Source organism: Dicentrarchus labrax, unplaced genomic scaffold, assembly GCF_905237075.1.
Source record: "Dicentrarchus labrax unplaced genomic scaffold, dlabrax2021, whole genome shotgun sequence".
In the NCBI taxonomy this organism is placed as follows: domain Eukaryota; kingdom Metazoa; phylum Chordata; class Actinopteri; family Moronidae; genus Dicentrarchus; species Dicentrarchus labrax.
Genome location: NW_026136705.1, coordinates 27,050,454 through 27,073,269, shown reverse-complemented (window position 1 = coordinate 27,073,269; position 22,816 = coordinate 27,050,454). Strand labels below are relative to the sequence as shown.

Here is a 22,816-nt window from a genome sequence, read left to right as displayed (position 1 = left end):
AGTTACAGGAGATCTAGGACTCACATGGACTCACATGGTTTGGTAGTTTGTCTACGGGACAGCGACAAAGGAATTTCTGAGATTTTGGCAGGGATGGTTGCAGATGAGTGATGGAGCAAGCAAGAGGGTTCATAAGAAAACTGATTTAAATCACTGTCACTTTAGGCATGAGATCTGTGCTGTGAGTTACCTTCTTTGCCATTCAGTTCACAGGTTAGTCCCTCTATGCCCATTTAACCTTGCTTTTGTGGTACAAGGCTGCAGTTTTCTAACAAAGCATACCAGGGCTGTCTTGAAAGACGACAGTAAACAGCTAAATTAGATAAATAGCTCCACTACTGTTTGAGTGAGTTTGCTTTTAGTAACATTATTTAAAAGGACTGTACTGTCATTACATAATAATGACTGCAAGTTACAGAACAACTGTTGCTATTAAGCCATTATAATGTATACCACCTACAGATTCAGCATGCAGTCTTACCAGGCAATTCACCATTCAACTGTGAAATAGCTATTATGGGACACACACAAAGGGCTGAAAACATCAGAGGATCAAATTGTGGTGTTAATAATGACGTAGGTCTCCCTTTAACATCACTGGGTGTGTCAGGCCATTGTGGGCAATGCTGCAAATACAATGACGGACTGATTTAATGTATGTGAATATTGGATTTACAGGACTGATGCATCTATTTGTCAGGTTTCATTTAGTGGATTAGTCGAAAACAGATATTTCCTTCTGCCTATGTAAGTGTCTCAATTTGATTCCCCCCCCCAATTCAATATATCCCAATATAAATCTTGCTATAAAATTACATACACCATGATAGAAGATCTCCTCCTGGCAGCTCCCTTTGTGAACATTTTTATAAATTTTCGTAGAGCAATTGTCTTCAAACCTCCCGAAATCAGAGAACTGCTGTCATAATAAGAGACCATGATACGTTCTTAATGTTGTGCTTTCTTCTTATGTGCAATCTCACTTTACTCTAAATGTCCTTATGCAGGACTTTATGCATGTCATCTACCTCTCTGCCATCTTTCCAGGCTCTTGCTGTTATCCCACTATAAGCTTTAATCTAAAGCTGCTCTAATCTATATTAATAACCCCTCATTAAGGACAATACTGCAATGTGTTGATGTCTTTTATCTTAAGTTCATCTTAAAGCTGCACATTCTTGTATTAACAAAGGACCAAATGAGCATGCGTAAAGTAAAAGGGGTCTCTCCTAATGACCCTCGGAGGATTAAAACCCAGCTCTCACTTCCTAAAGAGGCCTCTCCTTGCAATCATCACTTTTGACTTTGTTGTTGCAGAACAAGTGACACCCTGTTTACACATAATTCATGAGGTTGTTATAAAGATCAGCTGTACGTGTGATTAGAAACGAGCAGAGGAGCAGAATCACCTTTTGACCTGTGCAGAGAAATGTGCCCGAACCAGGCTCACACTCATGTGGGAAGTGACCTATCGAGGTACGTCCGTCTCCTGCGTGTTCCTGGCGTAACTGTTACAAACTTAAGCATAGTTGAGCATTTAGCAGCCAGAGAAAGAGCCAGATAAGAGTAAGTGGAGAGCAAAACGGAGCTCTGAATAAATACTAGCATTGCTCCACGTCTGCTGAATGTGTAGATATGCAACTTTATGCTTACACGCTCTGAATTAAAAAGGAATAACTCAATGCAGGTTCTAGTGGGATTACAGAAATTGGCTTTTTGGGGTGCAGGGACTGCAGGTGTATACTGTACGAGGACTGTGGACTCCAGAGAGAAACAAATAGCTGAAACTGTACATCTCCAAAAAAGGCAACAGCCCCACGGCGACCGCGACTGAGATATTTCTGCTGAGGAACTAGCTTCCAAGGTCACAGGAGACGTGGCACATCACGAGAGGTGGCACGGCTAGAAAGGAGGCTCGGATACGTTCCTCTGTTCACTCATTGACTACAGCTCTCTCCAGAGGCCGAAGCAGTTCTTTAAAATTCAGCAAACTCTGCCAACTTCCGACACAGTGGCCCCTTCTCACAATCTTTCCCAGCTAAAACCAACAAACAGTGGGTTGAGATTGGAGTAAGAGGCCAGGTCAGTGGTAAGATTATCTGGGGCAGGAAACTAATCCCTTCATCTCTATTTTATTGATTTTTTAGCCAACTTGAGGTAACAAGAGGTATATCATTGAAAAGAATGAATGAATCAAGATAATAATGGATAGAAGGCATCCTCCTATTAGAAACAAGACGAGCAGAGACACTTACACCAGAAATAAGTCTCACCTCTAAAAGGAACAGGTGGGTTCAATAAAGGCTCCCATGTGATCTAGGTGCTGCTTGAGTATTGGTCAGACCAGTTTTCAGCATGATTTCAGTCAAACCTTTCATTCAAAGGAATAATCTGTTAATTAGTAAGAGCAGTTTCTGCCTGTTAGTCTAGTCTTTATGCTAAGCTATGCTAACCTGGCTGCTGGCTCCAGGGTGATATCAATCTTCTTATCAGATTCTTGGCAAGAAAGCATCATTTTTACTGCTCCTTTAAGATATCTCTAATTACATTCTGACTGATAACAATGAACCTATAAGTCAGTTTTGACTCTCTGAAAGATATTTCCATTTAAATTATAACTAGATGAAATTCTTCAATGTGACTGGATACAACTACATTCAGCACATTTAAAGATATCTTAATCCTCTTTTTGATTCAAAACTGCATTGGACATTTTGAATTGAGTTTGAGATGATAGTAATAGATAGTCATAATTCCTTTTAGGATTAAGACATTATGGGTGTCCTTTAAACATAAAAAGCACTGAGTGATGATCCCTTATCACATTTACATAAAATGTAATACAATTACATACAATCACCAGTGAGAATTAAATCTCAAGATATCTTTGATTGCATTCTGATTCTGATTCTGATTCTATGTAGAAAGATCATTCAATATATCACCAAATATACTGTTATAGGTTATAAATGAATGATGGGTATCTGTAATGTAAACGTCTATACTGATAAGATGACATGCAGATCTTACACCATTGGGAAATACTGTGTGCATCGTGACTGTGTATTTTCTTCTTTGGATAAACAGGATGTGGGCCAACTACTAATTTCATGTATGGTAGAAACAAACAGTTTAAACCACAGGCATCAATTTAGATAAGCACTAGTCCCCCATATGGACAGCTGACGAGCCCTGAGCAACAAGCATGGGTCCTGCATGCCACATTGAGGGATTAGGCTTTTTGAGCTGGTAATGGCTGATGATTTCAGAGATCACAGAGAGACACAAAGATGACCTCCAGGCCAAACACTGACTCAGATAAACAAATTCAAATGAATTTTTGCTCATTCTCTTTCAAAATGCTTATAAATGGCTTTAAGAAACCACAGAAAAGAAGGTTCTTATAATGCTTATAGATGTGTCGGGCAGCTTTTCAGTTAAGTCTCTCCGCAGATAAACAGACATAACCAATTTTGTAAAACACATATCTTATTATTATTTTACTAGATCCCATTTTCAAGTGTCAAATTAATGACACAGCTCTTAATATGTAGTGTTTATTTTTAATTTCTGGGAGAGTTTCAAAAAGGATTTAAAAGTCCTTTTCATTCCATTCATCTAACATCCACAACTTATATATATATATATAGGTATAATATAAACCATTATGAACTGGAGTGGGACAGAATTCACATGCAAGCAGACTTCTATAAAGCTTAGGTTCACCACTTAAAACAAAAAAAAAACATTAACTTAATATTAAATACTGCTGGTAGCGCACTAAACTAATTAGAAGTGATATACGGTTCAGCAAAGGAAACACTTCCTGTGTTGGAGCGACCTATATGGCTTCAGCTCTGTTTTCTCCCCCCTCGCTCTCGTGAAATTCCTCAGTCAACATGAACCATGACACACTTGTAGCTGCCTCTGATAAAAAGGCCTCCCATGCACACTGATGCTAATGAGAAACAAGCACACTATCAGCCAAATAAGGCCGGCTATTCTTCTGTTCTGTTTGCGCCGAGCTGGGAGTGAAGCTGTAATTTAGCAGAGACAGAACTAACGTGCGTGTGAAGCTGGTGGGTTGGGGCTGTCATGTGAGCTAAAACTGGGGAGGATAAACAGTGCGGCTGCGTTTGAGGGTGAGAACAGCTGTGATTACTTTTTGCAGGCAGGGGTTGTCATTTTCATTCTGAATGTTTTTCGGTATGTCTAATTTTGGTGAGTTGTCAGTTTTTCAGTAGCTGAAAGGTCAAAGCTGTGCTCAACACAGTCACTGTGTCCATATTTCACCTTTTCATTTCAGATCTCTGATAAACGGACAACGCTGGTGATTGTATATTTTTGTTTCTGCCAACAAATCTGATTAAGAGACCAAAACCAACTGTGCATTTGTCCGTCTTTCAATACTTTCCTAATGAAGGAACAGCCAGTGCAACAGTGTGGCTAACTGATGTGTTTTTAATAGTTTTTGGACAACAATAGAGCTCTGTGGCAGACGGGAGTAATATATATCAGGCCTTGGCTACAAAGACAATACCTCTTTGTAGGAATGTATTAGTGGTTTTTGCTCGTTTAATTTGTTGACGATAAGAAAAGTCTAGAGAAGGGGTGTCAAACTCATTTTAGTTCATACAGCCTAATATGACCAGTAAAACCATTGCATAATGACCTACAAATAACAGCACCTCCAAATTGTTGCCTTTTTGTTGGTGTAAAAAAGTACAAGTACATTCTGAAAACGTTCACAAGTAATGAACCATCCATTTACAAAGCCGATGAACAGCCAGAGATATCTCAAGTAAAATAAGTGCAATTCAAACAAAACGTTAAGTCACATGTATTTTGGAACTGAACAAACAATGCAGTATTTTAATTCTTTCTTTGCCCAGAGGAGAAATCAGGAATAGCAGTGCATTTTATTGAAATGCAAAGTCATCCAGTGGGCCGGATTGGACCCTTTGGAAGGTCGGTTCTGACCCACAGGTCACACAGTCAGGTGATGATTCTGTGTGGATTTGACCCCCTTTTACATTCCTTCATTCCTACATTCATTTAATCCACTTAAGAAAAAAGATGAGTGCCGCTTTAAAAGATCACTACACGAGAGAGAAACTGCCTAAAACCACAAGGCATCAGATTAACATTAAGTCTTTTTGGCTGATTATTTATCGTTTTATATATAAATCTACATTATTCTAAATGCTGAGTGAGGCGTGCATCCAAACTGCTAAGAGCTAACAAGAAAAAGTGGCGATCTGTGTAAATACACTGTTAGATTAAGTTAAAGAAAACACTTCCCAGCTTCTGTGTGTGTAAGTAATCGAATGCAGCTGTGCTCTACTGAGTCATTAACGCAAATAAATGGACTCAGCCACTTCCGGTGATGAGAAGGAATAACTGGAAGGAATAAATTCCTTCCAATTTTTTTTCCGCAGGGTCAGAAGGAGGAAGTTACTTACTGTCTTTAGGGACGACAGGGCTTGAAGTTCCACCCGCTGAGGTCCTTCCCACTGGGCTGGAATGCTTGGGCCCCCGGCCAGGGATTTTCAGTCCACTGGACTTGAGCATATTCATTCTACAGTAGCAGGGGAGACGGCCGGGACCTGAGAGCTCCTTCCTGGGTGATGAAGGCTTGTGGATCAGGCACTAGATGTGGGAGTGGCGGCTCTCGCTCTCCATGTTTAGCTGTCGGAATGAGAAAGGAGGGGAAAAGAAGATCATAAATATAGGAACAATTAACAGAAATCACATGTGAATATGCAGAGCGAGGGGTGTGATCTGAAAAGATGCACGCTCATGTGTCACCTAGCTTTCTATCCTCTCTGAATGGCCCAGACTGTCGAAGGAGAACAACTGAGAACTGGTTTGCACAAGAATATATGAGAGTGCATAAAATCTGTAGCTGTTGGTTCAGTACACAGCAGAACAAAGGTATTTAAAGGATTTCCATACCATATTTGTTATTTTCATTTCATTTTCAAGTGTCATCTTAGGATCCCCCACTGAGGAGTAAATGAATCTGAGGGGGTCATAAAGGATGAGACAGAATAAAAAGTATATTTTTTCTGACTTTTATTCCCTTTTTTCTCATATCTGAGAGGGGGAAAAAACACTGTTTGGTTGTTGAACTACTCCTAACTCATGTCCGCACTGGGCCATAAAGACGTCGGAAAAAATGTCGAAACCGCTGACTTAGAAGAAAATCTCAGTTGTTGATCTGTTGATGTGATTTTTCTTTTTTTACAGCATGTGGCTTCCATTTATCTTCCTGGTCCTCCTGCTTTACACCCAAGTATAACGACAAAAAACAAATAAACCACATTGGGATTTGTTTACATCCAGGAATCTGAGCTACTCCACCATACAGTTCCCAATACGCAGGCACTATAGGGGCTCATTTCTGGCTACGAATGTGTTCCCATTTGTGTTGTTGGCTGCTCATTACAGCAAACCTAGAGGTAGAAAACAGAAATTAATGAGAAGTGGGCTCTATTCCAAAATTGTAATACCACTTCGGTACAATACACTACACTGCTGTAGTGCCTCTGAGCTGGAGCATCTCATTAACCAACAACCAGAAACTGTAGTGGCACAGAGGAACTCCCACAGTTTAGTTGTGTCTTTGTCTAGTTACCTACACCTGACAATACAACAGAAACCTCTAAAGGTAAAACATGACACCAACAACAAGCCTGTTATTAATGTTTCTACCACTACATTCGCCACACTGAGTGTATTATTATTATTATTAATTATTATTATTATTATTATTATTAATAGCATCCCATTGCCTCATATATTCCTCCATGGTTCATTCAACTTATCAATTTCCAACAGAGTAATAACATGACAGAGCCAATGTAGGCCGGTGCCCAAGTGGAGCATGGCCTACAAATCCTGCCCCCCCCCCAAAAAAAAGCCATTAAGAAGATACAATGCTGTTATAGCCTACAATAAACAACACACATCTGGTTTTTAAAAACTACACAGTGAGAATTAGGAAAGAAAAGCAAGCATTTTCAGGCATAGCTAGTTAATCATTATTCATAATATTTACCCCTAATCCAGATAATGGAGGAAACGTTTTCATTTATTAGAGCCATCAATCCTGTTAAAGCTGTCGACAATGATGGTTTTGTTTATAACAGAAGTCAAAAATAAGGCCTTTTAAGTCTCGACTGTGGTTTTCATATGGCCTAAGCTATTCTTCACATGGGCCTGCGTTTATTTCCCCATCCACACCTGATCTGAGTGCACACGGGATCGGAAAAGCGTCAGGATGATAATGCGCACCTCCACAAAATGTAACACAACGCCAGTTTGATCCATTGTTGTAGCTACTGCGGCAACGTGGTCCAGACTGTCCTTCACTTTAAACCCTGAGTCCCCCTCCTCCTCCTCCTCCTCCTCCTCCTCCCGGCCCAAAATGACACAATAAAAAGGAGGACAAAAAGCACATTAATGCAGGAAAATACTCACCTTTTCTGTGTGAAATTAGAGCGTCCGAGGGGTGTCCGACAACCCGGGGGCGGGGGGGGGGGGGGGGTGGGGGAGACAACTTTCAATTTTCTTGCCAGGAAAAGGGGGATTAGTGGTTGCCACTCCCTGGGATGCAAATATGGATGCTGAGCAGAAACTGAAAGGGAGAGTCAGCGTGGATCGGCGGAGGATGGCAACCACTGCACAGTGTCAGCAACCGACCGGTGATGGCTTCAGCAGCTTGTCTACCGGTTCATTATTGTCTCTCTCCCCAGGATGAAAAGAAGCAACCCACAGCGGCGAAGATAACCGACATGTATCGCTGTTTGTAGACACCGAGCAGCGGCACACACGTCCTGACGGTCCCCGACGCGAAACGCAGCATCAGCAACACTCAAAAAAAAAAAAAAAGCCAACTTTTCTCTCTGTCTGGCTCTGGTTTAAACACGGTCTCGATCCGGACTCCCGGTAACCGTGGCTGGGTTTTTTTTTGTTTCCGGGCCTCTCTTCCTCAGCTCTTGTCGGTGTTCCCACACTGGTAATGGATTTCTTGGGTTAGCACAGCCTTCCCTCTGACTCAACCCACCGGCTAGACTGAACAAAGGGGCTGGGAAGCAGAGCCTCCTGGGGGTATGATGAGAGTAAACTACAGTCTAGCTCATCCCCGTGACGTTCTCCGTTTAAAAGCATAGGGGTTTTAAACTGGCCCGAGCTTATCGGTCAAAATGCGTGACTCCCAAAGCGTGACTCAATTCAATTCCCTATCATTGGTGCTGCTTCTTTTATTCGGCATCAATAAAATCGTCACAACAACATTTCTTTCGCAATAAAAGGCCACATTTATGAGCGGCTGCCAGTGTTCATTATCCGCCTTCGCCTGTGCCTCTTCAATTAGAAAACATCTGGCGTACCAATTATAAAAGTTAAAAAAACACACGAATGCACTTCTGTTTAAAACATCACGAGTATGCCGAATTGAATATAGGTTTATAATAGTTCATAATAAGCTATTAAATCACTCAAAACCACAAGTGCACTTTCATGAATAAGTGAGGAAACATTAAATAGATGAAATTCTAATTGAAGTTTGGTGCTGCGTTCTCTGACACCCAAACAAGGGGCACGTTGTAGACAGTTTACAGGCACATCTGAAACATGTATGTATGTATGGAAGAATTAAAGAGCCAATTGCTCAGTTCACCCTCAATAGCCAGGGTCAACACGTGAAACCCACGTACACGCGTGGGCGATTCATTCTCATATTTCTCTCATACTGTGGGTGGGGCCAAAACCCAGATCATATGGATCTCTTAGGCTTTTCCGGCTGGTTTTAATAGGTTGGGATTGGTCAGTGGACCCAGAAGTCGACAACCAGGGGGACACTGTGATTGGTCTGCTTGTTGCTCCTGGGAGTGTCCCCTAGTTTGACAGTTGTACCGCGAAATAGAGACCTCTACTGCTGCACTGCTCACACTGCTCTACTCCCTATGCCACTGCTGGAAGTCAATGCAGTTTGCTTTGCATGCTTGTCTGTGGAGCCTGTATTGATGATCATTCATTAATGTTAAAGTTAAAGGAATATAGCTCCACGTTTATAGCTTCCCGCTGATGGTTTAGGTATAAATATTGCTAAGATATGATAATAAGATATAGACTTTATTGATCCCACCCTGGGGAAATTCACATTGCAACAGCAGCTTCAGATACGCCATCAACAGATAAGAAAAATGCACATGAAATAAACAGAAAAAACTCAAGTTATAATAAAAAAATACTGCAGCCAGTTTAGCTTAGCTGAGCATCATGACTGGTGTCTAAAAGTAACAAAATCTCCATCTCTAAAGCTCACTAATTAATGAATAATAATAAATTCATATGTCTATGTTGTTAGTTTAATACGCTCTGAAACAAAAGTGTAAAATCAATGCGATGGACTGATTTCTTGGTCGGGAGCAGTCACTTCCTGGAGTCTCCACTGGTTGCCTGGCAACTGCTCTTGGAATAGTCCAGCACTTAACCCCTCGTTAAGGACAGTAAGGCAATATTAAGCGAAACACGATGCCACCCTGGAGGCCGCGCTGGATGATCTTGTTATCTTAATAGACCAGTGGGTAGGATTTAACGGCAACTGGCAGCAGTGGTGTGTAGATTACAACCCCCTCGCCTCACCCTGCCGTTCCAACCGGTAGAGACTACGGTGGCTGTGAAACCCGTGAAAAAAAAGCAAAAAGTGACAGTAGAAATATGGCGTTTCAACGTGGCAGCCAGCGCAGAAGAAGCTCCATGTAGAGTAAAACACAACAACTATTATTATAGCTATATGTTATATGAATATTATCATATAATATGTTACACACTGGACCTTTAAAGCTGAAGTAACCAGTATTAACATATTGACAGTGGATTGGTGTAAATGGTCTTGCTTATGGTGAACCCACAGAGAATTATTATCAATCTCTGTAGTTCCCCTCAGCTCTAGGGGGGATTTAAGCATCTTTCAGCTCATTTGGTTTTATGGCATGCAGCTTGGTTCAGTCTCACTGCTCTCATGAACCCCGTTTCCAGCCACAGGAGGCTGCTGTTTTCATCAGAAAGGCTCTGATAACCCCATTTACTCAAGTACTGTTACTTAAGTACAATTTTGAGGTACTTGAATCTTTTCATTTTCTGCTTCTTTATACTTTTACGCCACTGCAATTTAGTATTGAATATTGTACTATACTTGCAGATTCACATAAATAATACAAAATATAATCAATCAATCAATCAATAAATTAGGATGTATGATTACAGGTTAAGATACGATAAGATGGGGCATTCATCAGCTGCAACATTAAAGTGATGTACACTTTAATTTATGTATGTATATTATTCTCATATGGGCCATTCGGTATAATGATTACTCTTACTTTTGGTACTTTGCTGATACTGTTGTACTTATACTTTAGTACAATTTTGAATGCAAGAAGAAGAGATGATGTCTTCCTACAATTGTTTGCAGCTGTATATTTTTCAGGTGATGAGAGATATGATTAATGTTAATGTTGCTCCATGTCTGCTAGATGTATTAATGCATACTTTTGTGATGATTATTATAATAAAGCAAGCATTAATGTAGTGTGCCCACATCTCTGTCCTCCACTAAACTTACACATATCTTACAGCTGGTGCCCTGCATTCGGTCGTGGTTATCAACCCCACAACACAAACCGGGCACTTAACACTCTGGTCATGCCCATACACTCCCTTTAGCTGCCAGAGGAGGGAACACAGAGGCCTTCTGACAGTGTCCCACAACCTCCTACATCCTCACAGAGGGTGACAATATGGATACTTAATATATGGTATATAGTTTATGAGATAGATGAGTTAATGGGGAGCGCACGGTAGCTCAGAGAGAGTGCCTCAGTCCTTACCACAGCGGCCAGGGTTCGATTCCCTTTGCTGCAGGTCATCAACTCTCTCTCTCCCCCCTCTCCTGTCCATCTTCCCCTGTCCTATTAAATAAAGGCATAACAAGCCCCCAAAGCATCTTTAATAACATTTGATAGCCATAAAACACATTTGGAACAGATTATGAAGACTGATATCTTAAGAGTAGTGTTGGTACGTGTCAGTATAGTTTTTAATATTGACCACTAGAGGTCTCTAAAGTTCTGTAAATGAGTCAGTATATTATTATAGTATAATTATATGACACATATGTCACAAAGGAGGGGGTGTTGTATATTGAGTAGCAATGATGTGAAGATGTGTTGAAGAGAAGTCCGCTGACACCGTCTTGATTGTATTTAAAGGTTTATTACAAAAGTTCAGCATCAATACAAGCACCGCGGAGCTTGGAGAGCATCCAGCCAAATGAACAACTCTGTCTATTTTGCATTGAACATAGGTTTATATAGGTCTGTTGTTTACTCCAAAAATGGAAAGAAACATCTGGATTCAATCCAAATATGTAAGGTATAAAGGGGAGATGGGGAGTAGAGTTCAGAGGCCATTGAGAGGCCCCTAAAACATTCCATAGTAAGAATGATGTCATTGAACCTCATGAACTTCTAACACTACATATGGTAACAAAATATCATTTCAACTCATACCAAAATGTAATTTAACTTTATAAGCTTTAAGGTAAGCCTTCAGATACTACATATTTCCCCCTTGAGGCTGATAAAGTCTCGAAAAACAAAAAGCAAAACATACATGTTTAAACACTCGACAAAAATAACAATTCCTCCTACACATGCTTCTTACAGCATAACCTTAACAATACAGAAACTTTATGGAGTGCGAGGGCAAAAAACCTATCCGGCACTTTCTTTCCAAAGTATCCATCAAACAATCTAGACAGGAAAATTCTCCACGGCCCCTCTGCCTCAGGCGACCACACATAGTACTCCAAATCAATTAAAAGAAAAATCTTAACAATTTATTTAGAGATCTGGTTTAAGCAAATACATGTGAAAACCTCAGGAAATAAAATCAAAACAATGTCCAAAGTCAGGCTGGTCGACCCATCGTACCTTCCAATGGACCTGTCCCTGCCTAGACCCCAATATCCCTAAGCATCAACAAAAAAGAAAACATCTGAGGTCCCCATATATTTACCTATAACAGAAAACATCATTCTCCAAACAGTTAATACAAAAAGAATATGATACAAATGACGTATTACTCATGCAAATATGTATATATCAGAGAAGACATAAGAATGTATCACACTGCAGCTCCTCAGCAGTGTCGACTCTCAGTGTGTCGATGATGTGTCGAATCTGAACATTACATCACCATATCCTTGTTCAGAATTCTCCAGTCCATTCTTATTGTCCATATTTGAGTATCTGAATCCCTTCTGCACATTCCCCCAATATGTTCTGGAAGAAAAGAAAAACCAACCAGTATCTTTTGCAAAAACAACACATAAAAATTAAAACATAGAAATTACAAATTAATATAAAATCACAAATTAATATCATTTCTGTGTGTGTTTTGACCCTGGATCACAGGATCACACACACACACACACACACACACACACACACACACACACACACACACACAGTGTTTGATTTGGCACACCTGAAGCTACCGTTAGGTGGAATGGATGTGTTTACAGAGCACAGATGAACTAATATGGAAGATTAAAAACAGGAACTGAGCCTTATACTTCTAAAAGACATTGTTTCCTTATTGCTACAATAGTGTTTACCCAATAACATGTTTGAACATGTTTGTTAAGTAATTAAATATACAATCTCTAACATTTTGTTGCTGATTGGCACAGAGCTGGTTTACTGAAGGTGTTACATCTGAAGCTGTGTGAGAATGTGTGCTTTCCCTAATGGTGTGAGAACAACAAAATGGCATGTCATATTTTCCTACCACTGGATTTTTAAAATGATATAAATTCAGAGTTTTTTTTTGCAGGATTAGGACTGAAAAAAAGCCCCTGATTTTACCTTTTCTTTTAGAGTGATACAACAGTTTGGGGTCTGATGAACTGATCTTAAAACAAATCATACAGTCATATAGAATGGAAATAAAATAAATTTTAAACTATCTAAGAATAAATCACAATGCAGCTTTTTATTTATTGTGTATATTTAGGTCCTATTAGCCATCACATAACATCACATCAAGGTTAAAGTCCCTTAACCCAGCACCCAGCACTCTGCTTTACTCTTACCATCTGCTGTTTGAACACAGACCTAGATTCAAATAAAGAAGTTCAAAAAGCCTCTAACCGGCTCATTATTGCCATCTAGTGACAGGACACACAAACTACACCCTCCTCCTCAGAGAGTATCAGAACTGTTCTTCTTTTCAAGATCTAAAGCTGACAAATTTCAATTCATTGAATCAATTTTTTCCTCCTGTCGTCTTGAACCTTCTTTAACATATTCAATAATTTCCTTTAAATTGTTAAATTGTTCAAACTGTGGTTTTCCTGGTGACAGTAACATCCTTATGGCGGGTCTCTTTTACAGTACTGTACAGAAACAGGATTAGATTAGATGTATAATATTTTATCCAGAATGAACCACAGGCAAAGAAGGAATTGTGGTGAGAGGATTGCAAACACACACATGCAGTATATTCTGGACATGTGCTGTCCTAAATACATTTTGGAGTGGTTCTCCCTAGCTCTCTAGAGACACATTGTTAGTCATACCTGGGGTATTGCCTGGAGACATAAGAGAAAAAACATAAATACTCAGTGCTTGGCAGCTGCCAAAAAGCAATAACACTGAACTGGCTCAAGAAGAAACCTCCATCCCATGACAGGTGACAATAAATAATCTAAGCAATCTACTCAATTGGAAAAAATACCTTAATGCTGAGACTACAAAATGAACAATTACAATTTAAGTCAGTTTGGTTGAAGGCAATCTGGAGGAGAGTGGCTCAGGTGTGGTTCACCTGAGGGACAGGTAGTGGGTGGAGAGTTTATGGGAATCAAAAACAAAACAAATTTCCTGATTTTATGTTATTTTTCCATGATAATCTCATCAGGATGACTGATATTATTAGGTGAGGGTTGGGCAGGAGAGCAAGAGAGCAGATTGGACTGGGTGAACTGGAAGCATTGATGGTACTGGAACATAACCACGGAGTGAATGTTGACAGGGCTAACGAATGCTGGTAAAGAAGAAGTAAAGGTTCTGATTACTTCCTCCACCACTGGTGATGATCAGCAGTTTGTAGTACAGCATGAATGAAATGAAAGCCAGTGAGCTGAGGACAGAATTTGCGTTATGGGTTTAAATGTGTGGTTCCTGTAAGAATTATTGCAGCTGCACTTTGGAGCAATTTGAGTTTTTTGTGCTACTTTAAAGAAGACCTGAGAACAGCACACTACAATAGCCGAGTCTGGAGGAGATAAATGTATGAATGAGATATTCTGCATCTGATTGTACTGAAAAAAAAGTCAAAAGTGACCCCCAGAATGTAATTCTACACTGACAATAGTCTTCTTTCGACTTTGTGACAACACTTTGTGTTTGGCCCTCTCCTGTCAACATTAATGCACCCCCATGCACAAAGCCAAGTTTATAAAGTTTTTCCCAGTTTAGAGTAGAAGAACTTTCACAACTTCCACCACCTTTGAGGTGAACTGACACGCTGACTGCAAACCAGGCTTTATCGCACAGCATCAGTGCTTGACTTCACCAATGTTTATGTGACTGAATGGAAGCAAATCCTTGCAGCCGGATCCCAAAATCTTGTGGTAAGCCTTCCCATAAGAGTGGAGGTGGTTACAGCAGCAGCTTAATTCCCATGGTTTTGGAATGACATGTCCAACAATCACACAGGGGTCTACTGTTCAGCTGTCCACATAGTTTTGGTCATATAGTGCGTGTTGCCCTGTTTTGGAGTACTTTACAAAGTTACACCTTCACAAGTTTGACTGATTTCAGTGGTTATGGTGTTTTGATTTGCATTGTGCTGCAATATATTTTATGTTCCTCTCATTCATTCACATAGCAGACCACAAGCCAGTCACAACAGTATAACAAAGGGTCTCTAGCTGACCTGACCTGCCTCATTTATATGCAGTGTGTTGGGATAATGCCTCTCTGTGATTTATAATAATGGCTCAGTGTTTCTGAGTGTGTGGACGTTGCCCTCTCAGTCCACTTCACGAAGGGGAAGTGACTGGATTACATGCTAATCCCATTATGATGCTGCTGCTACGTGAGGGCCAGTTGGAGGGATTAGAAACTAAAGGCTCGAGCTTCAGGACAGAATCAGCGGCAAACAGGGTGACTGTAACTACTGACACTGATACAGACACTCATGGCACATGGAAACAGTTTGGATGACACCGCCACTGGGAGCATGTCTCTTTATCTGTCATCTGGAGATACACTGACAGGGTATGTATGGTTTGTTTTTATGATTTGAGGGTTTTGTAGTACTCAGCATCAGCAGTCTTCAATTGGACAGCCCAGGAAACGGTTGATGGATGATGACGCGCAGGAGGCAGCCAAGTTTGGTGTCAGCAGAGCAGTAAATTCACAGTATGTTATGGCAGGGTAACAACTATGTTTGTATGGAGTCTAGAAGGTGCCATCAGAAATAATGCTAAACATGTACAGTGTTTAAATATAATAAATTATATTAAAATACAGATTATTTAAAAAAAAAAAAACACATTGATTACATTAATTTGCATATAAACGATGCATCAATAAACTTACAAAAAATTATTAATTAATAATAAAATATTAAACTTAAATTGCAAACAAATACTTTTAAAAAGGGTTTTAAATTTGACGTTTCAGTATTTACAAATGTGCCAATCATATTACATCTTACTCGTCGTTTGTTTCTTGCTTTAACATTTACAATTTATTTTGTTATTGCTTGAGTCTAAAGAGAGGTTTTAAAGTTGTTCCACCAAAGTCCCACCTACAAAGCAGCAGCAGGAGCTGTTAATGGTCATTTTTGTCAGTTTATTAATTAGTTATAATGAAACACATGATATATTCATGTGGCACGCTGCAGTCTACATAACCTTGAAATTACAAAAAGTAAAAGTGAGTTTTTCACATCAGCAGGGACACATTGTTTTCTAGAAATGTTGACTGAGTTTGTGTATATGGTGGCAGGCAGACCTCGTGTAGCTACCATTGAGGGCACTGAGGTCAAGTCTTCGTTTCTGGGAACTGGGGGTTTTAACAACTAGAAGAGGAATTAACATTATATAATTACAAATTATGGGTTTTGAAGGCTAATTTCTGAATTCTAAATATCTCTAAATTTGACTTTTTATTCAAAAATACTCATTTAGAAAACAAAAATACAGTGATTTAGTATTTCTCACCAGAATTATATCCTGCCAGTGTGGAGAAGGCTTTGTAACAGCATTTAAACCATCATGTGGGAGCATAAAATGTATAGAAATTATAGTAGGACATTAAAATGAAGGAATAGAATGAGAAAAACGTTATGTCAAAATGTTCATATTTTTGTGGCTTATCAAAAATATCTTTGTTTGGAGTGACTTTATATTTGTAAAAGTACCCGTTTGAGGCTCTGTGTGGAAGGGAGACACTGACATATTTGGTACATTTTGCTCCTAGAATGAATTCTTTACCATAACTTCTGTTCAGTTCTGCTGTAAGAGATTCCTGTGTTACATCTTACTATCCTAAAACTGTCAATAATGACCGTAATAAGCAGTCAGATAAGAATTTCCTTGAAGAACAAATGAGTTCTTAGTAGACTGGCTTGCTGTTGGACCTTCCTGCTACATTATATGTGCATAAAACACCCAAAAATGTGTCCAATTTTCCCTGTAAAACACTAATCCACAAACATCCATATTTGAATCACTGCCCACATCTCTTTTTGTTCAGTGATTCAGAAGTAAATATGTCCAAGGAAACAAAAAGGCAGTTCAGTAAATATCAGACACAGGATTGCTTCAGCGATTAATGCAAATGTTAGCATACTGTAAGCATGTTGAATTTACTGTCAATAGGCTACTTAATTATATATTATTCCAGGCTTATTTCAGAATTTAATTCAGGTAAACAAACATATTAATCAAAGATTTTTTACCAGTGCACAAAAGACCTGACTTCAGTTCTTCCGAAAACCAGGGAAAGTAGTTCTCACTAATTCTAAAACACTTTATATCCAGTTTTATACATTTTATTTTCTGAAACCTGACATCTGTTATTATTAATATCAAGATTTTATATTTTCATTTTAAAAAAGAATGCAAATTTTCTGACAAAACAGACAAAAAACTCATTCAGACATTTGAAACACAAGTGAATGAACAAATAAAAATGGACTGAATCAATGAACAAAGTCATGAATTCACTGACTGAATAAAGCAATAAGAGAGAGGGGAGCAGGGTACGAAGGAGGAAGCAAGGAAGGAGGAATTGTCTCTAGATTAAATTAAATTAAGATAAAAACAAATTATTTTAAAAGAAATAAAATCATTCCTCTTGCTTTGGGCTGCGTTATTCCATTGCGGATTTTAATTAAGAATACAAAAAGAAAAATTTGAATTTCTGCAGCCTGAACGGAGACCCCATAACATGAAAGGAAAACTGTTTTTTAGCTCTTTTCATTAAAGTAATATGACACTTGCTGAATTAAACATTTTTCACTCAAGTACAGAAAACTAATATCCTGAAATATTCACACTCTTACAGGGGTCTGCTGAACATTTTGTCTTTTAGGACGGAGCTGCTGACGACGGTGTGCTGCCAATTTTGGAGAAATGACCAGTGAGACAATGATTAACCTGGCTGCCAACGAGGGTGTATGTGTGTCACTGTCAGAGGTGTCAGTGTCAGTGTGTGTGTACATGACAGGAGGTGAAAGTCTGGATGACGGACATAGATAACAAATAAAGCAGAGCATTTGACATAGACAGAGCCGAAGGACAGAGACAGAGAGACAATATGCAGGAACACAGACTGTGACAGTGTTTTTTCTCCTGCATTATTGCTGTTTTGAGTGGATAGTCTTTTGTAATAGGCAGTAAATCAAACTCACAAGGATTGTATTTCATCTTAAAAAGCATTTGTTCTAAAAGTGTTTTCTGGCTCGCTTGGTCCAATGCAGCCTGCAGAGTATAAGTGCCATTTACAAGTACAGCAGCAGCAGCAGCAGCACACAAGCTGCGACTATGTCAAGGTCTGAGGAAGCAGTCAGAGTCTGATAGAGCAAGAAAAAAAAACATTTTTTTTTCTACTGGAGAAGCGGGAACAGGTTCAACAGAAATACCAGTGGTGAATACAATCTGTACAGGCTGCAGGCTCTACCTCCTCATCCTCTGCTCCAGCTGCAACTTCAGCTCCTGCAGCAAACGAACATAATCAAATCCTCAACTAGTCCAGCGTCTGGCTCCATAACCTGCGGCAGTCTCAGGTAATGCATAAGTGGGCTGTGTGTGTGTGTGTGTGTGTGTGTGTGGTAATGTATTTTCAGGTGACAAGATGTTTTGAGTCTATGAGGTATTCAGCAGACACAATAATGTTAACACCTCAGGAAATGCATGTTAAGTTAGAATTAATACAGTTATTTTCTATTAGAAAGATGGATGTGTTGGCTTGAATGTCAATTAGGAGCATTTGAATGAGGTCTGGCAAACAGCACTTGAGTTTTCAAATCAACATGAGACGATTAACAAAAGAGTTTCAAAAGAGGCAAATCATCAGCTGCACTGGTCAAAAACAACGCAAAAATCTGGGGAACAATCTGGAAAATAAACACATACTGCACCAAAAAGGAAGAAGACTGGTCAAATACTACCAACACTAATATGACATGCAACCTATGTGACCTGCTATTGTGTCAGCTTGCAAAATGGTCATTTAGTTGTCCACAGTTAAGGTCATTTTTCATAAAGTATTGATGTTAATTTGACCACTCAGTCTTCTTCAGATGAAGCCTGGTTTGGGTTGAAACGTAGTACTGTAGTTTGTTGGGGTTGTTTTGGCTTATTAACTCAGTCCCAGATGGACTTTGCCACATAGAATTCCCTGAACACAGATAATACCGCCTTAACGTCAAATTGTACCGTAAAATGAGCAGCCAAGCCAAGCAGTTTAACCTTTCACATCAATCTATTAATCTAGTTGTAAAGTAAAAAAAGTAAGACAAATTCAGAGATAACAGGAGTTTCTGACGGATCATGATAGAACATCTCCCATGGCATAAAGGTTTACAAAAGTACCAACAAACCAGTGGCAAAATGGCTGAAACCCACCTTTTGCTAGCAGTTAAAACACTACCACAGTTGGTTCAGTTTATTTAAAAGGAGCTAGTGTAACACACCGCACTGTTTGTATGTGATTTCACTTGTGAACAAGCGACTAAAGTTAACTGTAGTAGTTTGCTGACATGATAAAAATCGCTAACTTGAAGTATTTTTCTAGTGTGGCTAGGCTAGTGGGAATATGAACCGTCCCAAGTCAGAAGAATGGGAGGTATTTTATGTTCTGTTATCCAAATAAAATGAAATGAATTAATAGTAAAATAAACTTTTGTCAGCCAGCAAACAAGCTTCTTTTTTGTAAGCGAAGTGTATCACGTTGTTGACCTGCTTGACAGTTACAGAGATAACAAAACAAACAGTTGTTTGTTCAGTTTAGCATTGAAGTGAGCGTTCAGGTGGCTAGTCATAGCAGCTGTTCAACTAGCCCGTTTGAGAGATAGCGAGCTAACAAAGCTGAATACCAGTAGCTCATTCAGGTTAGCTAACCTGAAGCTACAATCTGACAGATTTCTAAGTAACTTAAATTTAGAGAAACATTTATCACTATTTGGAACATGACTGGAACATTGACAGACAGAAACAACAAGGCCCTGTAACATCAGGTTATGCTCTCATCCCAGTGATTGATAGATATCATGCCATTATTGCACATCATCACATTGGTCGTATGAGGGTTAAAACACTGTGGATGGAATATTACATTTGGGTTTAACCTTGAAAGATTGACTTTGACTGACGTGAAGGATGGTATTTATGACTTGAATGTTGATATGAAAGCTATTTTATAAGTCAGAAACTCCAATATGACCATATAAAGTACACCCATCTGCTGCAGACAAATGATTCTGTATAGGTTCAGCAGGAGCTGATGCCGCTGTGTCAGGTTGTTTATCTCCTCTGTGTGTTTGCATTTGGGTCTCCTCTATCACAGTTGTTGCCATGGCATCAGCAGCTCTGGAGCTGATGGGCTTTTTCTTGGGCTTGCTGGGGATGCTGGGGACCCTGGTCGCCACAGTGCTCCCGTACTGGCAGATTTCTGCCCACATCGGCTCCAACATTGTCACGGCCGTGGCCAACATGAGGGGCCTGTGGATGGAGTGCGTCTACCAGAGCACAGGGGCCTTCCAGTGCGAGACCTACAACTCCATGCTGGCTCTGTCCTCCGACCTGCAGGCCTCTCGTGCCCTCATGGTCATCTCCCTGGTGTTGTCTACCGTTGGCATTGCTGTGGCGGTCCTGGGGATGCAATGCACTCTCTGCTTGGAGGGCACGGGTGCAGTTAAGAGTCGCGTGGCGGGCACTGGCGGGGGCCTGTTCCTTGCTGCAGGTTTCCTGTCACTCATACCAGTGGCGTGGACCACACATGAGGTGGTCCAGACTTTCTACCGACCCAACCTACCTGCCAGCATGAAGTTTGAGCTGGGGGAGTGTTTGTATGTCGGTCTGGCCTCTGCGCTGATCTCCATGCTGGGAGGGGGGATGCTGTGCGTCTCATGCTGCGAGGAGCAGGACGGCGGGCGTGGAAGACGCCTCGGCGGGGGGTATCCATATCCAGTCGGAGGCGGCATGCCGGGCGCAGGTGTACGGACAACCTCACAGACCTACCGCAACCCCACCCTGCAAGTGGGGGGCATCCACGCAGCCAGCAGGGGGCAGATGCTGGTCCGCAGCACCAGTGGCAGTTCCCAGCTGAGCACACATGAAACGCAGGGAGCCAAGAAACCCACCGCAGCAGGATATGACATCACAGGATATGTCTGAGGCTACTGTCACTCCATCACACCTTTGTGTAAAATGTGTAACTGTAGCAAACTATTTTACAGTTTTGTCTCTGGGAATGTTTGATCTTTTCCTTACGACTGCACACGTTTCTAGGCGGAAGATGTCATACATTTCCACTACTTTGATAGCAACTCATCTATTATGTAGAAAAGCCATGAAAATGAGCAGCAAACTACACACACAGATGAGCTGAAGATGACTTCAAAATACCCCTTGATCGTGTTTATCATTTTCATAACACATGGCTGGATCTGTCTGTGAAACCAGGTGCTTTGTGTGTGGATGCCTGGCAGTGTCTCAGTCTAGAAATGTATATTCGCAACATTTGTGAAAAATATAACACATTTGAGGGTGTTCACTGCCTCACTGCCCCGTTTTAAAATGTGTTTTTTTTTAAGCCACGCCTAAAGGTTTGGTGCCACATGGTGCCTGTTGACAAAGTACAACATGTTATGATTGGAGGTGCGCTTTCACAAATACATTTCCAAAGATCCAGATTACATTACAGACATTTGCGATCATCTTAACCTCAGCTGCCGTGTTCTTTCTCTACATAAAGCCAAGCAGACACTCACTATTGTAAAGAAAATAAAAATAAAAAGTGTATTTTAACGGCAACGTATGTCAAATTGATTGGTTGGTGGGGAAATGCTTGGATTCTTGGACCGTTTAAACATTCTGACATTCAGTTGATTTTTGGTAACTCTTCATTATTTGGACAGTCCAGTGTTGATACTCATCTGTGAATACTACGCAACACATTACAGTCTCTTTATTGACAGTTAGTTGATACTCTAGTGGACTGCCCAACATGAAGAGTAGCCAAATCAAAATTCAATTGTCTTCCTGATGACAATTCAGAAAGCTGTTTTCACATTGATTAATATTGTGCCTTATTATTGCTATCATAGTGTGAAAACGTGTTGTGTGTTTGGGTTGAGCAGCGGTGGCGGTGAAACCAATTGTGGTCTTTTTGTTTCATTCGCCCTCGGTTGATTGTTCACGATGGCTGATGTTTTCAGGGATGTATCTACTGAACATAAAAAGAACCTTTTGTCAACTTGTTCAAGCCAAGCAGCAGAAACTGTTTCTAGTTTGTTCTTTATTTGGAAATAAATGTTAACTTTTCTTATTGTCGTTTGTTGAATCTTTGCCACCCAAAACACTACATTATGCAACATTATACAGCATGACATGATTGTTAATGTGTATAGATAGCTGCATTAAAAAATGAGCCCAATAATTAAGAATAGAAGGGAGGATTTACATTTCTGCACACTTACTGTATGTTTGCAGTGCATTCACACTGGAAAAATTAAAAGTCAGCCATCATGCCAAAAATGTTTAATTTCTGAGTGTGGTGTTGATGGGAAATATTGTCCAAAAATGCAATATGGACAGACACAAGAGAAGTTGTAGGTGTTGCTGAGATAGCTGCAGAAATATCAGAAAAAATGTTTGAAATTGTTTCCCTTGAGACATTTAAGTCTGTATTGTAGAAGAATATCTTAAAAACAGAACTTTTAAGGTGCCGCATAAGCATACAGTAACTGGCACATGCTGGCTGTTTTATATAGTCGTTGTTAATGAATAAAGACTGAGGTGAGTTTCTGTGTTTTTACAGTGTAGGATGAGAAAAAGATCACAGCCCTGAACTGAAGGCAAACAGAAGATGGACACAAACAAACCTAAACAAACAAAGTTCAGCAAACTACTTCAGTCCGATCAATATGCAGCTTCAGTTTGACTTACAGGGGGATCGTGAGACCGAAATGCACACGATAACTGGGTCAGTTTACAGTCAAACAA

General features: G+C 40.0%; 2 protein-coding genes across 8 annotated transcripts in view; one reads left to right on the top strand and one right to left on the bottom strand.

The window, feature by feature from the left end:
* The window catches only part of clip2 (CAP-GLY domain containing linker protein 2), a 41,387-nt gene extending 33,184 nt beyond the window's left edge, over positions 1–8,203 (bottom strand). For 2 of the 6 annotated variants that reach the window (XM_051401078.1, XM_051401079.1), the window contains exons 1-2: positions 7,483–8,202; positions 5,463–5,688 (exon numbers count right to left, since the gene is read on the bottom strand). In XM_051401078.1, coding sequence (XP_051257038.1) covers positions 5,463–5,577 — 115 coding nt within the window. In that variant the 5' untranslated portion in view covers positions 5,578–5,688; positions 7,483–8,202. Of the gene's footprint in view, positions 1–5,462; positions 5,689–5,955; positions 5,975–7,296; positions 7,313–7,482 lie in introns of those variants that run through there. The other 4 variants (XM_051401075.1, XM_051401080.1, XM_051401077.1 and 1 more) reach the window with 4 other exon arrangements.
* A 7,019-nt stretch (positions 8,204–15,222) lies between these two features.
* cldn2 (claudin 2) lies at positions 15,223–22,139 on the top strand. Of its 2 annotated transcripts, none has more exons than XM_051399921.1 (3): positions 15,223–15,356; positions 17,682–18,375; positions 20,157–22,139. In XM_051399921.1, exon 3 carries the CDS (start codon positions 20,165–20,167, stop codon positions 20,984–20,986), a length of 822 nt encoding a protein of 273 aa, XP_051255881.1. In that variant the 5' UTR covers positions 15,223–15,356; positions 17,682–18,375; positions 20,157–20,164; the 3' UTR covers positions 20,987–22,139. The 2 variants fall into 2 exon arrangements, with proteins under 2 accessions (XP_051255881.1, XP_051255880.1); XM_051399920.1 differs by having other exon boundaries at positions 17,655–18,375.
* Positions 22,140–22,816: the final 677 nt, after the last annotated feature.

What these genes read in the sequence shown, in the direction of transcription:
- cldn2 (XM_051399921.1), top strand. Translation starts at nt 20,165, where the DNA reads ATGGCATCAGCAGCTCTGGAGCTGATGGGCTTTTTCTTGGGCTTGCTG.